Source organism: Pinus tabuliformis, chromosome Q (assembly GCF_031772625.1).
Source record: "Pinus tabuliformis cultivar Carrire ecotype Pingquan chromosome Q, CPIR1, whole genome shotgun sequence".
Classification (NCBI taxonomy): domain Eukaryota; kingdom Viridiplantae; phylum Streptophyta; class Pinopsida; order Pinales; family Pinaceae; genus Pinus; species Pinus tabuliformis.
The window spans coordinates 1,370,241,624-1,370,259,509 of NC_142296.1; the positions used below are offsets into that span (position 1 = coordinate 1,370,241,624).

The 17,886-nt window shown below is 38.1% G+C and overlaps 1 protein-coding gene across 1 annotated transcript in view; it reads left to right on the plus strand.

Annotated features, from left to right (window-relative positions):
* The window catches only part of LOC149225007 (uncharacterized), a 241,761-nt gene that overhangs the window by 57,439 nt on the left and 166,436 nt on the right, over positions 1-17,886 (plus strand). Inside the window, exons 3-5 of the mRNA XM_089386405.1 lie at positions 11,695-12,115; positions 12,344-12,633; positions 12,845-12,913. Of these exons, the coding sequence (XP_089242531.1) occupies positions 11,695-12,115; positions 12,344-12,633; positions 12,845-12,913 (780 nt within the window). The remainder of the gene's footprint in view (positions 1-11,694; positions 12,116-12,343; positions 12,634-12,844; positions 12,914-17,886) is intronic.

Genomic DNA, 17,886 nt, shown 5'->3' on the forward strand with positions numbered 1-17,886 from the left:
TTTCTCTGTTCAAGATTTTGCTCAAGTTATCTCGTATTATTAGTGGACTCCATGGGCAACTTTTGTCAGCAATTCTCCAAATCTGCAAATTTTGCAGTTGTTTCAATTTAAAAATGTGAGTATATAATCTTTTGTAGTCCTATCATTATGCTTTTGCATACAACCCATGTTTATAAGAACTGTGTGTTTTTAAAATTTAATATTTTTGCATCGATTGCATGTCTACACATTGCTTGGATAAAAAATCGTGATATGTTTCCAGATTTTTGGAAACAGATTCAAAAAAATTAAAAAATGTACGAAACATTTCAGAATTGAAATTTGCTGTTTTCAAAAAAATTAAATGGCTAGGAAACATATAAGTGATGTTTCAAAGGCAAATCGTATGGGTTTCCATTTCTGAAACGTCAAAGGACGTTTTTGGGGGTTCGGAGGGCCGTTTCCGGTAACTTAGGTTTTTTGAGGCCCTCTACCACATTTCTAGCACAAGAGGCCTCAATGCTAGCCTTGAAGAGCACTTCACATGGATGACATCATCCCTACGTGGGCTTAGGGGAGAGATACATTAAATTTTGAAAGCTATCGTGGTTGGCTTGTAACCATGGGTGGGTTACTTAGCACATTAGCAATGTAGGGGGGCTTTATCATTTGTAATTTGAACTCATAACACTTTGTTGGAAACCTTTGAGCACTACTGAGAGGGGGGGTTGAAAGCTATCGTGGTTGGCTTGTAACCATGGATGGGTTACTTAGCACATTAGCAATGTAGGGGGGCTTTATCATTTATAATTTGAACTCATAACACTTTGTTGGAAACCTTTGAGCACTACTGAGAGGGGGGGGTTGAATCAATAATGTGATCTTCTTAACAATTCTTTCTCTAATTACTTTTTACTAAATCACACATACATGCACCAACAACTCATTAAATTATCATGCATGAAAACATATAAGCAACTAATCATATACCATGTGAGCAACATAAACAATAATCAACACATCAAAAGCACATACACACAAGAGGCACAAGTTTTCTGGTAGAAACCCTTTCGGGAGAAAACCACCCTTGTTGCTGTTGCTCTGATCTGATACTCTATTACTCAAGCAATTGATCTTTTACATAGTGTGTTGATTCCCATCAGCATGGAGACTCGACCTCATATACAAATGCCAACACCTATCGACTATGAGATTCGATATTACTGGATCAACTCAAAATACTTTGTTCTCTACGGATCTCTACGGACTGCCATCCGTTAAAGGCCACCACGATCAGTCGATCCTTGCCCAACTACCATTGGACTATCCAACCACCATTGGATTGAGAAACTTCTACCTTTCGCCAAAGCTTCGCTATCACTGCTCCACCTCCATGAAGGTACTGCGTCTCACCACCATGCGGATCTCCTTTCATCTATTTTCAAATTGGATCCCAAGACACTATGCTCAACAAGAATTCAACTCTGCAAATATGCTCTCAGCAACAAGATCTCATCATCAATCAATATAAAACTAAATGCACAAAATATGTGCTCTCCAATATAAAACTGTGTCGACACAAATCTGAATATCAGACCCTCACAACAATAAAATGTTGCATACTACATATAACATCATAAGACACATGGCTATGTGCTACATGTATCAACGGCTCTCGCAAAACAAGTGTGAGAGGATCACCAACATATACTCTAGTAGCATACAAAACTCTCCAACTCAAACTCTACACCAACAACTCCAATTCTGATCTATACTAAATCATGCTTCAGATCTGCTCAAAAATATAGTCACTAGTACTCATAGACTGAAGCATCTATGCTCTACTCAAGACCTGAAGCATGGTCTCACTATTCTGTCTTCTCTCCACACATACCATCAACATCCTACCACAATCAATAGCCACAAAGCTCACAAGGCACGAATATAAAACATGTAGGGCGAAATTGAGCTTAGGGCTAGGATCAAAGGTGCACAAATTGGACCAAATCAATCCACTAAGGTCACTACTAGTGCACTAAATGCATTCAAAACATGATAGGACCTTTTCAAACAATTCTTGACATTTTCAAACAATTCTTGAAGCCTCTGGGAATTTCCAACTTAATTTCCTTCAATGCGAGGAATGCGGAGGAAATATCGTGAAATGCCATAGTCGCTCCCTTGACACTGGTTGGATGTGACTTTGGTACCCTGGAGCCATAACCGCTCCCTTAACACTGCCTTGCCAACAACTGAGACCTAAAACCTCTCCCACAGGCTACTCTCCATGCGACTAGGCAGGGGATCCTTTGAAGAACCTTTCATTTCTCTCAATTTAGATTGAATTTTGAAAAACTGCTCATAGGAAAGTTAATTTGGTCCGTTCTGCATAAAACCCATGCCTTAGATTTTTGAGATCCATACTAAACAACTAGGCATAAAACTGAACTAAAACATCTGTTCTTCAGTCTAGAACCTTCGCCACCTAATGGAAAATCTTCTCCAACATCTGTACTAGCCTTCAGACCTTTGACATAGCTTCTGATACCTTTGCAAGTAGATGAAACGATCCTCCCAAGTGTCACTACCAAGTTGACCTAGAAGGGCCAACAAACAAGGTTAGCAAGTATGTCAACAAGTCCTCCACTCTCCATCTGACCTCTGCCAAGCTGCAACACATCTGAAACACCTCGGCAACCTCTGTAGCACCATCTTCATGCCATCACATCACTACAACAAGTCATACTCATAGGCATAGGCATCAAGACCTAATGAGGACCTAGTTAACAACTCAACTAGTGTGCCATCACCAACACAATCACATGTAGATATCTGATCATTACATGTAACAACCTCCTCTACCTGTAGCAACATTAACAAATTATCATGACATGTCCATCAGTGCACATGCCAACTCCTCCAAGACCAACATGTTACCACAAGCTCCATCAATGCCATCACATGATCAATACAAACCATCATGAGTCACATCAATCTACATCATCATGAGGTTGACATAAGTGCATGACCTCAATAGTTGACATCAATGCCAACACAACTATCTCACTGTCAATACATCAATTCCAACCAATAGGACACCAAGTCAACATCCATCACACATGACAAGTATGACCATGACCTTGTTGACATCAATGCCAACACAACAATGCCAACACACTTGTATAAATAGTTGAGACCTATTATCATCTCAACCATGACACTTGGAATTTTCAGCCTCAATAGAGAATTCGAACCTGCAATTTGAGGATACTTTTGGACGTTTTTGGGATGCACTTTGATGTTTGGATCTTTATTGCTATCTTTTTGGACCTTCTAAAGTATTGTTGATAGATGGATATACTCTACATTGTCTTGTAAGTGTTTTTTTTTGGTGAAATTATCTTGCAAATAATGTCTAATGCATGGAATTTGTTCTCATGATAAGAATTCACACTTTGTTTTATTGAATATCTTTCAAAATTATAGTCTTGGGGAGTTTTGCATGTGTTACTCATTGATAATGTGGAAAGAATATTCCTAGTGCATAATGATTGCATTTAATCCATGAAACTCCTTTAACTATTGCTAAAGAGCGTAATTGCCGAAAGGGGTAGCTAGGACTTCCTCTTTTAGCCTCCTTGAAGGTCAATTTAGCCAATTATAAGCACCCATGACTCTATAATCCCAATGGTCTAGGCACTAATCAAGTCCCTTGGTGGTCAAACTTGGATTTAATCCATAAATTTTCCTTCTTTTCTCTTCTTAAAATTTGTCCCTTTAAGGATAAGGAGGCTCCCCTAGGGCTTAGTGCAAAATCTTTTGGAGGAGGAATTTCAAATTTCGTTTGGATAGAAATCTTCCTTTGTGTCTCCTCTAAAGGATCTCAAATTTTAGTGGAATTCCCATGGTGGGTTCTCCATAAATTTGATGCCCTAGTTGTCGCATCAAGAGTAGTTGTCGCATCAAGAGGGAACCCTAGAAGCTAATCCTTCAACTTAGGGATTCTTTGAGGGCAAATTCCTTAGTACTTGGTGAGGTAAATCATTCATTGCCTTTTCTCTTACCTACCTTGACCTTGGATGCTCATGTATCTCGTGTCAAGTTTGAACCCTAGGTCTTGTGTAGATATTTTCCAGAGGGGTTTTTCGTGGAAAGTCTTACTAGCTTCTCCCAAAGCTTGCACCATTTGTTGAAGTTTCCATTGAATGAGCTACCTTGCCTCACTTCAAATTTCTCATAAAAATATTTATCACGAGTAATATTGAGACTCCTCTCGTCGATGAAAATCTGAGAAGAGTAGGGGACTTAGGCTGTGGTGACAGTGGGCCTTTGTCCCAAGCGTGCTTGTGCTCTCTAGCTCTTGCCTCTTCACAAGGCCAGTTAGTTTGTGCAGCAACAAGCTGCACTAGCCTTAGGAGGCTCCAGTGTGCCAGGTTCAAGGAAGGTGCAAGGAGCAGCTATGGAGACAGATCCAGATCAGCGGAGGAAGATTGAAGGACAGATTTGGGGCTTGATCAGGTGGATAACTCTAGGTTTATCGCTACATAAGTAATTCCTCAGTTGGGCCATTATCCTAGCAAGGGAGCCCAAGTAAGTTCTGAGTAATTATTGATGAAGAACTGTTGATTGGGCAGATATCTGTGTGTCATATGCGATTGAGATTGGTTGTGTAATATGCTTCCGCTGTATATTTTTGTTAGGAACCTAGTTGTGTGTTTTATTCAGTGGTTTTTGCTAGGAATTAAATACCATGTGCTGGGTTCAAGGAAATCTAACAAGTGGTAGACAAGGTGACCAAGTTCTTTAGCAATACGCATGTCGAACTAACTGTTCAATAGATAGAGGCATTGAGAACCTGAAAACTATTTCAAAAGAGGCTTCCTTCAACACTTGCATTATAATAGCCCTTTCCAATTTTTTTACATTTCATGGATTGTAAACCTAGCTTTTAAACTTAAAGCCTTGTTTGTGCGGGTAGCCCATGTAGGTTTAAAAACACAAGCCAAGAAAGCCTTTGCATACTCTACATGTGTCTCCCATAGCCTTCCAGAACCTTGTGGCTAGCACACAATGGGTGAAAGACCAAGCAAAGCAAACCTTTTGGTGTTCTATATGTGTTTATTATTACCCCTGCCTCCAAATATAATTAATCAAACCTTATAATTGACTCTCATTCTATATCTCATTGTATCTGTCTCAAACTGACTTATTCTGTCCCTTCATGCCCCTAGATGCATGTATTCAATGACTGAGAACATTTTTGCTTCAATTTTATATCATCTTTGAGGAACAATCTTCAACAAAGTTTTAACACATTTTATATAATTATTATGGAAGCACTTTGAGAAACGTGTTCTTAGCGAGTATGCCACAGAGAGTAAACTTTCTTTAGCTTATTGTTGGATTGTAACTCCTGCTTGTTATGTGACACTGAGTGTGGTATGTTACCTCTAAGAATAGGTGTGTGTGTGGATGACCTGCTAGTCAAGGTGGTTGTTGAGTCATCCACGTGTCAGGTGCATGTAAATATGCATTTATTAGGCTATGACTTATCGTGCAAGCAAATGTATTTAGGTACATGTATGCTCATCCTTGTGAGCCATTGAACTTAGGCATAGCATTATACAAGTGGGCTGTGATATTATGCATTGTGCACTGGTGGGCTGATAGTTCTGTAATATAGGTCGATTATTGTCCATGAGGGCCAATATATGCTATATTTATGCATATTGTATCAATTAAAGTTATGAGATACAGTGAAGTTATATCAAGTGTTATTGAGGAAATTCTCTCTCTCTCTCTCTCTCTTTCTCAATCTTTTCTAACATGGTATCAGAGCTAGAAAGCGCTTGACCCTCTCAGGAGATGGCCCAGAGCATGGAATCATGTGAAGGCTAATCCACCCCTTATAGTAGAGGATTGCTTGATTTCGGTAGAGTGTGTGCTTCTGTTTTCTTCATTTGAATGTTGCTTGCTGAATAAATTATGAAGAAGAAAGAGAGCAACAATGTGGAGCTGGAGAGTGAGCATCTAACGGTAGGCTGTCATTTCCATTGAATCACTTGGAAAGAGCACAATAAGTGCAATAAGTTACTGCGCTTGAAGCATTTCTTATTGCTTCCTTTGGTCTGTTTTTGGACGTGTGTTTGCCATTGATCACTTGGCTGGAGATATGTGCAAGCGATGGGCAGTGTTGGCTTCACCAATTTGCTATACAAAGAATAAATTACTAGCGTGTGAACTTGCAGAAGAAGCTTCAAATTGGTGCTATTATTGCATGAAATAGTGGTCTGGTAGAATCATGATTTGAACTTCTCTTGGAAGAGAAGTTAACAAGAGTGAAGTAGTTTTTGATGAAGAACATAATAGTGAGATCGGTGCAAGGAAGATATGGATCCAGGAGAAGGAAGCTACAAGAAAAAGAAACTCTTGAGATATTTCCATGGAGATTGCTGTTCAGGATTGCAATCCATGACTGCAAGAGGAAATGACAGATCTGAAATTCTTTGCAGAGATATTTCTTGTATGAAGTTGTGATATTGCTGTTGTGTGAAGGATGAAAGAATAAATGTTGATTGCAATTTGTATGTGTGATGGATGAGCATAAATTTTTCTGGGCATTCTCGGTGTTTGTAGATCTAGATTCTTAAGTGTTGAAGAAAGAAGAAAATTGCAGAATTAAAAATGGGAAAATATTATATCTGGGGGAAATGGATTAGATCTGTGCAGAAATCGCATGAAGAATCGGTACTAGACAAAGAATTCAGTGCAACAGCATGGAAAATTATAGAAGCTCAGTATGACTTGGTGTTTGAGTAATGCTAATATGAGAATCAAGATTAAGGCATGAGTGATTGCAGCAATGGATGCTCCAGTGGACAGTCGTTGCTTACAAACCATGAGTAAGCTGCACAAAAAGCAAATAACTACAGCTAAGATTAAAAAGAAAGGATATGCGTGCAGATCTTCTTGGATCAAGTGTCCAGGCAGCACATTGGGAATTGAGGACAGAGTTTTGATGAAATGAAAGGCCATTTGCAGTGCATAACAGTAGTGGAAAACGCACAACAACTTGGAGAAGACATTACCCACAAAAAAGAGCAATCAATTGCATATTGAATAAATGTGGGAGCTTATTCTTAAATTCAGAAATTATGCTTTATCTCTGTCATTCATTTCGGGCAAAGCAAAGGATAAGATGGGTAGTGTAATCTTCTGCATAATCCCTATTGAAAAGGAAGGTGGTGTGGGGAGGTGGCGCGGTGGGTTAGGGGAAGGGGCAGAAGTAGAGAGGGATTAGGTGAGGAGGGTGTTGTCTGTCAGGGGAATGTGAGAAACTGATAAGTGCTGAAAATGTGGGAGAAGGTCCTGGTTGGCCAGGACAGTCAACCACACTGCCCCCCCAATTTTGGAGGAAGCAAGTAAAAGCTCCTGAGCCTGGAAAACATGGAAGCGTGTTCACGATCAATAAGCCATGAAATTCATCCAAATGCAAGAGGTGTCTCTTGGAACCAGTGAGGGGTCCATTCTTGTTCGTGAACTCTTATGATGACCTATACGTTCTGGCTCTAGCTCCTAGAGGCAAAGTGTGTCCTCAGCTCTGTCATGAAGGAGTACCTGTAAATCTCAGGTATGGGCATTGAAGTCACTGAGTAGAATGACTTCCACTAGAGTGGAATAGTGGGGAATGTTTATGTAAAGATTGAGGAAAGGGTCTCCCTCAGACTCCCTATGAAGTGCAAAAGGAGACAAGGTTGGAGGAAGTGGCAAATTGTAATGTAGCTGTCTCAAAGAAGGGGGTTGTTTTGATGGAACTAGACCTATAAAAATCAAGCATTCTTGTCAGATGATACCATAATAACCCTGCTTAGAGGGAGTCTTGTATAATACATGCCACCCCCTCAAAACCTTAGATGTTATTAGATCTACTCTCCTATTGACATGACCATGCCCAATGGCACTGATGGATTGGGGGTGGCATTTGCATGGGACTGATGTGTGTCTATGTGAGGAAAAGAAGGTCATGGGATCCGATGGCGTCACAAAGTGTAGCCGGTGAAGACTAAAACACACCATTACAATTCCAACAACCAATGAAGGAGGGCCAACTTCCCCTGACATAGAATACCATGTGATAGTGTACTTATAGCATTGACTAGTTGCAACTTTCAATGGTTGATAGATCATGTCCCTTTACCAAGTCACATCTTTTAGATAGGAACCGTCCTTTCATTTATTGCTAATTATTATTGTTATTATTTATTTACTAATATATATTTTTATGTTTATTATTAATATATTTATATTTATATATTGATGTATATATGTTTGTTACGACCACTTCTTTGGTGGATCACACAATCAAGTTACCCACTCAAACCAAGTGGTTATCCCAATCAACATTTGAGCAATAATCTTCCAATCTTCAATCGAAATTGGAGATGATTTCCTCTCACTAGGGAGGGGATTGATGAGAGCTAGCCTAGTGAATGTCACTAATGATTGTTCAAGATTTGGAGCAAATAGTAGTAGTGCATTTCAACTAGAGTTACTTCCCTATATAGGTCTTTATTATTTAATTTCCATTGAGTGCCAAATTGATGAAGTTATTTAAGTTGCCATTGGATGTAGATGAGAATAAAGAGTTGATTATACTTGCCATGGATGAGTTAATTTTGGAATCGCATGCTATGTTAGATACAAATTTATTATTGGACAATAATCTTTGAAGGAGTAGGCAAGGTGATTTGAGATTGTATAGAGTAGGCATGATGGGTGACTACCACAAGCAATACAATGGCGTAGTCCAGACTCCACAATAAGGTCAAACAATGTTTTCGGGCTTGCAAATAAGGGAAGCTAATGGGAATTGTCAACCTCCAAGTGGGAAGGTTTGATTTGTCAATAAATTGCTAAATGAGATTGGGAATGTGTCTAAGTCCCAAGGTAGAAGCTTTGAGCCTAAAGGGTTCTTTCAAGGCCAAGTTAAAGGGTGCTAAGAAGGGCATGGCTGATGAACAAAGGTGCCAATGAGGGAGCAACTGATGGAGGAAGGTCAACGAGCAATGGACGATCAAGAAAGGTTATGACAATAGGAAAGGCATTGATGCCAGTGAAGGATTAGTTGTTGATCACAACAAAGCCGTGATCATTGACAAGGACAATGAGAAAAAGCCAATGGATTTCAATCCATTGTCAATGTCAACAAAGACATATCATTGACGAAAATGATATAAGCTATGATAACTAACACCAAAACACGCTTGCCATTGATAACATTGTCGATGTTGCCTAAAAGGGGTTGATAGTTGCAACAAATTGGACCACCTTGTATTTGTTTCTTAGAGGCAACCTCCTTTAAGGTGGCACATGAGTATGAAAGGGTTCACTTAGTTAGCTCAACTCCAGTCTGTTTAGTTAATCCAAGGTATTTGAACAAGTCCCTCAGTTGCTAGGCATTTTGGTATAGTGTGGCTACTATTGTTCATCACTAGCAACATTAGCTCTCACAACAATTGAAGTTTCAATTGTAGTTCATTGGTGAGCACCTTAGGTTATTTCTTGTTGGATTGTTTCTTGTTCTTTTGTCCTAGCTTTGTAGTTATTCCTTTTACATTCCCCTGGTTCCCTTACCTTTTGATCTTTAGCTTGGTGTCTTTTTGTTTTGTGGTTTGCATAGTTTTTCCCTTAATTGATGACTTTTTTGTTAGCCCTTTATTTTATTTCTCCCCCTTTGTCACTTGGTTTGTTTCTTGTTGTTGTTTGCTTTTATTTGTTCCAATTTTCCACCAAGTTTCTGGGATAGGGCGACACGGGAATGGGGAGACACATAAGGGGGACGTGTGGGAGCACCCCCAAATTTTGGGAAAAATTAGGGGGGAAAGGGGGATGTCGGGTATATATATATAAACATGATTCAAATTCAATTTCGATAATTAAATAATTGATTCATACATCATAAATGATTCAATGAAGTATAAATAGTAAAATATTGCATATATTGATTTAAATTCATCATTCATTATTCTAGAATTTGAGTAGTACTAAGCAAAATAGTAGAATTGAAAGTCTAAAGTCTGGAATAGTAAATTAAAATTGCTCAAACTCAAATATAGTAAAAGGTGACAAATCCAAGAATTGGTTTAAGGTCATTACTATCCAGAGTCAAGACTCAAAAGTTGAAACTAAAAATGAACAATGGACAATGAACCAACATTATCAGAACCATACTGATGATCGAATCGGTCCAGTCCAAAACTAGGAATTGGAAAAAAACGGACTAAAAAATCGATCGACCAAAAGATACATAAATATTCAAATTAAAAAAAGAAGAAGACAAAAATATTCATATGGATCCATATGAATGCAAACCATCATACACAAATATGCAAAGTTTCTCATAGATATAGCAAGAGTGCATATAACCAAATTAGCACTGAGTGCTATCCATATTTGAACCAAAAATACATCAACAAGAGGCTCTATATGGCCTCTATAGTCCAAAAAATTCATGCTACAACAAATACCTACATATCATCAAAATCATCACATATATTGGCATCCTCATCATCAATATCACCCTCTAAACATTAAAATAAGATATAAAAAGCTTAACATGTCAATTCAAGATTTTGTTTGAGTGATAGGTACAATTTTACTAGGGTCATGACAAAGGAGTTCAAAAATCAATGCCACCAACATTGAGGTACATAGAGGGCTTGGTCCTCTTGATTAAATACGAGTTCCAAACCCTCTTACATGATAGAATCCAATGGAAACATAGCAATTCCCCCAATCTTGAAATCTTGAAAACTGTCAAGTCTGCTGGATTTTGAGTGGGATCTAAAATTCTACTTCTCCATATGAAGTCCAATGAGGTAATGAAAATATTCCTACGAGGCCCTATACAGGGAGCATGCTATTACAATTTTAATAAACAGTAGCATTGGATAGCCTAGGAAACATCCAACATAGGGCAAATGCAAATCCTTGGGTTTGCATTTGAGATAAGAAGATTAAGAGAAGTAAAGAGCTGTCGTAAAACTGTGAAGAATGAAAAAGAAAAAAATGCCAAAAAAAATTCACCATGGGGGCCTTAGCACTTAAAATTGGAGAGAACAAACGTTTCAAATGTGAATATAAAATTCATTGAAGATTGGAAAGAGTCGCTAAATCTTAATTGCATGGTTTAAGATGCTATTAGCCTGAAGTCTGGTAAACTATTTATTTGTAAGTTGGAAATAGTGTATTAGAAACAACTATTAACTCAATTTATATATGCTTTCAGATTTTTTTTATAGATGTGCATTCTTTATTTTATTCCAACATTTGAGAATTTTTTCTTTTAAAGGAGACTTTCCCTCAAAATTTGATTAGCACAAATTTACTGGAATGCTTTTAAAAGGTTAGATGTGAACTACCATTTTGTGCTGAAACTCCCCCTTTTTTATTCTTTTGGTGTATTTCTTAGCTGGAGTTTCAAAAGCATAACTGGTTGAAAAAAGATATGATGTCAGTCCACAAACTATTTTGTATTCTATGCTATAAAATATAATGTCAAATATCTATTTGGTGACAGTGGTAGTTGTTTTGCCTTCCAATTCACTTTGACCATGCTGTAGAATGAATTGTAATGAATCAACTATTCAGATAATTTAATGGATATAATCAATCATCCTTTGATGTTTACTGACAGAATTTTTTTCCTGGTTACAGTGGGGTCTCATCTTTCAATCAATTTATCCATGATTTTTCTACAGATGCTGATTCTTGTACAGAATCAGAGTATGAATCTGGGCAGGAAGATAATGATGAGAACATGATACCTCCTTCACCTTCTTCTCAAGCTTCTCATCGTTCACGAGCAAGTGGCTTTTGGAGCCATGAGAACCATCCAAAATCAATGCTGAAAAGATTTTTTGGATGGATTGTTTGGCCACTCAAATATCTATTTAATGTGTTACTGCCTTTCCCTAATTCTTCCAGAAATTCTACGGGGTGGCCTAGATCATTGCTTGCTTCTCCAAGTAGCAGAGGAAGTTTCAGCCACATGTATGGATTGGCAAGCAAAAGAATGAACAGCTTCAAAGATCATGTAGTTCATCGTACTACGGATCGGAGACGTGGCGTAGTTGAGGTGGTGTCACTGTAACTGGTTCTTGGTGCTTTTAGATCATTTTGTCTGTGGAAATTCTAATATCTTGTATTCAGTGATTTAGGCTTGTGTGTTTCTCTTTGTCCCTTGCAGCTGACAGTGTTATTCTGGAATCTTTATAGAAATATTCATCTTGACAATCTTGTTTATACTGTGAATCAGAGCAATTCCATAATTTATTTCTAATTGAAATTGTTGTGTATTGAACAGGATCTTCAGCTTGTTATAGAGATTGTTATAGAAGTTGCATTTGATATTGTGCGTAAAGCACTTTACTTTCTCCTGTCTCCTTTCGAAACATGTAGGTTGGCGTTCAAAAGGCTCATCACAAGTATACAGCCTTGCAAAAGTCATGGCATGTCTGCTAGTGATAATGATGTTCATGTGCAAACATCTACTCTTAATGATTGGGATCCAAGTTCCACTTTTCGACAAACAAAATTTCAGCAATCCTTGAATACAGATGCACGCACATGTGGAGATGTCATAACAGAATTGGGGTAATGTAGTATTGCAAGCTATAAAATGAAGAGCATATTAGCAGTTTGGAAATCTTCCCTCAAATTATATATGCTTGACCCTATAATGATAAAGTTATTTCGATATTGCTACATTTTGCATGAAAGAATAAATCTGAACTTGGAGAACTAATCTGAAGCAAGGTATATCTGCTACACAGATGAATTGTAACTGGGTTTGTCCCTTTTTCAGATATCCATATGAGGCTATTCGCGTCATTACTGCTGATGGTTATGTCCTCCTCCTGGAAAGAATACCGAGGTAAGAACTTTAGAGATTCAGTTGTAAGACATGTATTTGGGCAAAATAAATCTCTTTTCCTTTTGCAATCGTTCTCTGGGAATTCAGATCATGTTGTATCTATATAAAATCATTAAAACCTCGTATTTTTACATATGTCAAACTGGGAAAGAGAATACTTTTGGAAAGCCAACATTTTGATGTTAACATACCAGCTAATGATTGCTGGCTTTTGAAATTCCAACATGGCTTTCTTTTTCTTTTGCCTACATTCTCCAACATGGCATATCGGTGTTAGATGCTTCCTTATATACTGAAATTTTCAGCACTTTTCTATATTTCATTCAAAGCCAAAATTATGAAATAGAAGTCTTGAGGCCTTCTGGTGGCACCACAAACCATACTTTCAAAAATAAAATATGAAACGACTTCTAGTATGACTGATTATAAACTGCATTTCATATTCTTGTACCATGTAATAGTTCTAGACCTAAGTCACATGACATGAGTGTTAAATCTCCTAATACCAGCCCAAATTTATTTTCTCACAACAATTATTTATTCCTAGCAATTTATTTAATTAATCAAATAATTTCTGAATTACCAAAAAATAAAATCACTGGTATTTTAACCTCTAGAAATATATGCAGCGGAAAATAAATTAGGAGATATCAATCTCACATTGCAACAGATAAATATTAAATACCCACAACAATTCTCTGTCATTCATTAATCTGGAAGATCAGGGTTTTCGACCAACAGAGAATTACAAAGAAAAATACATTTACTAGAACCTATAACTCAGCCCTCACTGGATGCATTCGGTCCAAGGAATTCTGCCTCCTGGAAATTGGCCTCTAAAGGAACTCGGCTTGGAGAATTTCGGCCCAACAATTTGCCAACAAATCAACCTTGCGCCTTACCTTCGAGCTGCCATTGTGCCTAAGGAAATTTGGCCTTGGCAAATCGGCTACTCTGTAACATACCCCCTGTAGAAAGAGGTTGTTACTATGCTGATCTGACCTCCAAAGTCCCGTTATGCAAATGGGGTCTAAATTTTTCTATCTATTAAACTTCTTCAAAACGTAATATAGATTGCAATGTTGCATTCGTCTCATCGAAACCTTTTTAATGATATAAAATTTGTCTCAATCCGAATCCTGGATCAAAAGATATGACCGGGTAAAGTCTTGGCCAATTAAATTGTGCCATGTCACTGAGGCCTGGCAGCTGGCGCTCATGTGGTTGTCAAATTACATGCTACATCATGCCAAGTGGAAGCTGCCGAGCCGCCCATACCAAGTCACATCTAACCTGAGTTCTATGGTCCCCATAACCAATATATATATATATATGCTGGTGTGGGCCATCTATTGCCACATCATCCCGCCGCATAGAATGCCTATGGGTTTCAATGTTGTTCCCCACTGAAATCGTTGTGGGAGACCTTCCAAGCTTTGTGGCGTTGTATACCTCGCAATAAGACTTAGCCTTCCCCTTGCCCTGTAAATAGATACACTCACGCCACTTGACACTCGTACCCATTGAATGGGCCCTGTTGTCGCTTAAGATGTACACCTAATTGTAGGAAAAGTTTCCAACCCCACAAGGTATAATCTTTATGGCGCAACGCTCAAAGTAGGGTTCCTTGTTTAAACTCTCTTCTAGACAAGCTAAGGGGGGTAGTCCCAAAAGGTGGTGATGAAGAAAAACTTGTTGGAATAACAAGCTCTAGGAGACTAAGGGCAAGGCAATTATTATTAATGTAACGTGATTAATTAGAGAAAGTGTAAATATTTATGAGCAATGTGAAGGATAGTTTTGATTAAGATCAATATGACAAACACAAGATGTAAGGGATGATAGACCGGTGCCTTATAAACAATGCTCAAATACGAATCAAGGTACTTGCAAAAGTATATTGATATTTCAAGTCACAATAACAACAATGCTTCAAGACAACTGTTAGTATAAGATGAGACTATTGAAATATGTGTAGAAATTATAGCTTGCAAAAATGAAAGAAACTTGTACTTCACTTCAAGAGAAAGGCTCAAATAAGATATGACAATGACAATAGAAAGCGGTAATGAAATATTGCAAGTGAAATAAAATGCTCATAGTTAACAATATGCCCAAATGAGAGAAAGTTAGACAAATGAATGCAGAACTAAGCTATGTGATATGCAAGATTTTAGTAAATTATAGTTAAAATGCCTAATCTAAGGTGAAGGCCTTCTCCTCAATTGTTAGAAAATAGTCTTAAAGAAGGTTTTAGAAAAAAGTGTTGGGGAAGGATGCTAAGGCCTCATTAACAGTACCTACCCAGGGCTTCTAACAACCCAAGTGCCTCCGTTCCTACAAATGATTGCTCACAAGAGAACTGCTAGATCACCTGTTTTAATTGATGAGTAAGGGTCTAGCTTGTAGATTGAATGGTGGAGAAAGTTTGCCTAACTTTCTATTCAACCAAGCTTATGCTTGGAGGTAGGTTTTAAGTAGTGTGAAAAAAGTCGGGAAAAAATTGGGATTAAATCCCCAAAACGTGATATTTTTGGCTAGCCGATTAAATCGGCCGATTTTTTGCCAATTTTTTCCTAGTTGAAAAAGTCGGGATTAAATCTAAAAAGTCGAGATTAAATCGGGACTTTTTCCAAAAAATCGTGAATGAGGTAGTTTCTTTAACGATTTTTAAATATTTAAAAAAAAAAAATCGGGATTTTATTGAAAAAGTCCGGATTTTTTAAAAAATGAATATTTTTGTATTTTTTTAATTTTGCCGACTTTTTCAAAAAACTCCCGACTTTTTCAAAAAACTCCCGACTTTAACGACTTTTTCAACTTTTGGATTCTTCCCGATTTAATTCCGACTTCGACTTTTTCCACATTGGTTTTAAGGATGCAAGATATAAAATCTAAGATGCAATGCTTCAATGAGATACAATGATGTCAAGATGCTTCAAAAGGAAATAATATACCAATATGAAATAAACACTTAGAGCACAAGATTATGACAATAACCAATGAAGCAATATGAAGATACTCAATGAAACAAGATCTAAGATAATAATTAGACTTATATGAGTTAGAGCAAAACCCGACAATGCCTTTAAAGTGTTTATTTAAGATGATCTTCACTTAGTTTACATAAGGAAATAAGTGAAAATTATACGATGTAAATATAACTTAAAGATGGCAGATGAGATTGCTAATAAGAAATAAAGATGGCAGATGAGATTGCTAACAAGAAATATGAAAATCACTTTAGGTCATTAATAGCAATTGAAACAAGATGAGATATTTCAAATACAATTTAGATCAAAGTTAGTTAGATCCTGCAAAATGCTAAATCTAGGGCTAATTAACAAATGCAAGGGATGAGGTGTGAGTTAGTAAGAGATTTAAATTAGTGAGTTAGCAAGTTAGTCAATTCTCCTTTTTAAATAGGGAGGAAAAGGATGCCAAGGGATCAAAGTCCAAAGCTTCCTCAAGAAAAAGGATTAGTTTTATTAATGAGATTACAATGGAAGATGCCCTCTAGAAAAAGGAGAAGGGCTCTTCTTCAAGGAGCTTCACAACAAAAGATAATAGTGTAGAAATTTCTCATTTCCCACCCCGGTTTTCAGTTTCTCCTTATTTCTCCCATATAGTTAAATGCCCTTTCCCATAACCATACATTTAACAAGCTGGAAAAAATAAATTTGCTGAAAACACAAATTCTGGAAATTTTACAGAATGCTGGAAATTGCAGAAATAAAAATCAGCAGTAATAAACAGCCATTAAAACACATTTAAACACTGAGATTTTTGGTCAACTTGACCCTGGAAAAACCCCCTACAACTCTTGGGGAAAACCAGTTTGAGAGCTCTTCTTTAAGTGCTCTTCCTATCAGAAGCACAGCCTGCCCAATCAGAATCAGTGTATCCTGCCAATCTCACTCCATCTCCCTGCCTGTAGTCCAGACCATAATCCACTGTCCCCTGCAAGTACCGCAAAATGTGTTTTGCAGCCACCCAGTGAACCTTCCTAGGCTCACACATAAACTGACTCATCGTGTTGACTGCAGAACAGATATCTGGTCTAGTGTTGACCAAATACATCAAGGAACCAATCAGCTGCCTGTATAATGTGGGATCCACCAACTCGGAATCCGAAGCATGAAGCTTCTTCCAGTTGGTGATCATCGGTGTCGACATGGGTCTACAATCCTCCATGTGGAATCTGCTAAGGATGTCCACAATATACTTCCCCTGCCTCAAGAAGAAATGCCCCTCCTCCTGCCACACCTCCAAACCCAAAAATTAATGCATCAAGTCGATGTCCTTCATCTCAAACTCCGTCGCAAGATCTCTCTTGCAGTGCTCTATGAGTCTCTCTGCACCTGTAATGACCAAGTCATCCACATACAACACCAGAATGAGAGGCTCCTCACCAATCACAATAAAGTAAAGGTTCGAATCTGCCTCACTCTTTGTGAAACCCATCCCCTGCAAATATGTATCTATCCTGGAGTACCAAGCTCTGGGAGCTTGCTTCAGGCCATAAAGGGCCTTCTTCAGTCTGCACACATGGGACTCCTTCCCATGCACCTCAAAGCCATGTGGCTGCTCAATGTACACCTCTTCCTGTATGAAGCCATTGAGAAATGCAGTTTTCACATCCATCTGGTGGATCTTCCAACCCATCTCTGCTGCTATCGATATAATGGAGCGGATCGAAGTATATCGAGCCACGGGAGCGAAGGTCTCCTCATAATCAACTCCCTCTACCTGGGAGAACCCTCTAGCCACAAACCTTGCTTCGAATTTCTCAATGCTGCCATCTGCAGCATGCTTTACCTTGTAAAGCCATCTGGAAGTAACCATGATTTGCCCTCAGGCCTCGACACCACCTCCCAAACATCATTCTTCATGATAGAAAAATACTCCTCCTGCATGGCCTCTCTCCAGACCTGCTGGCTAGCTGCCTCCTCATAGCTAGAAGGCTCAGAGTC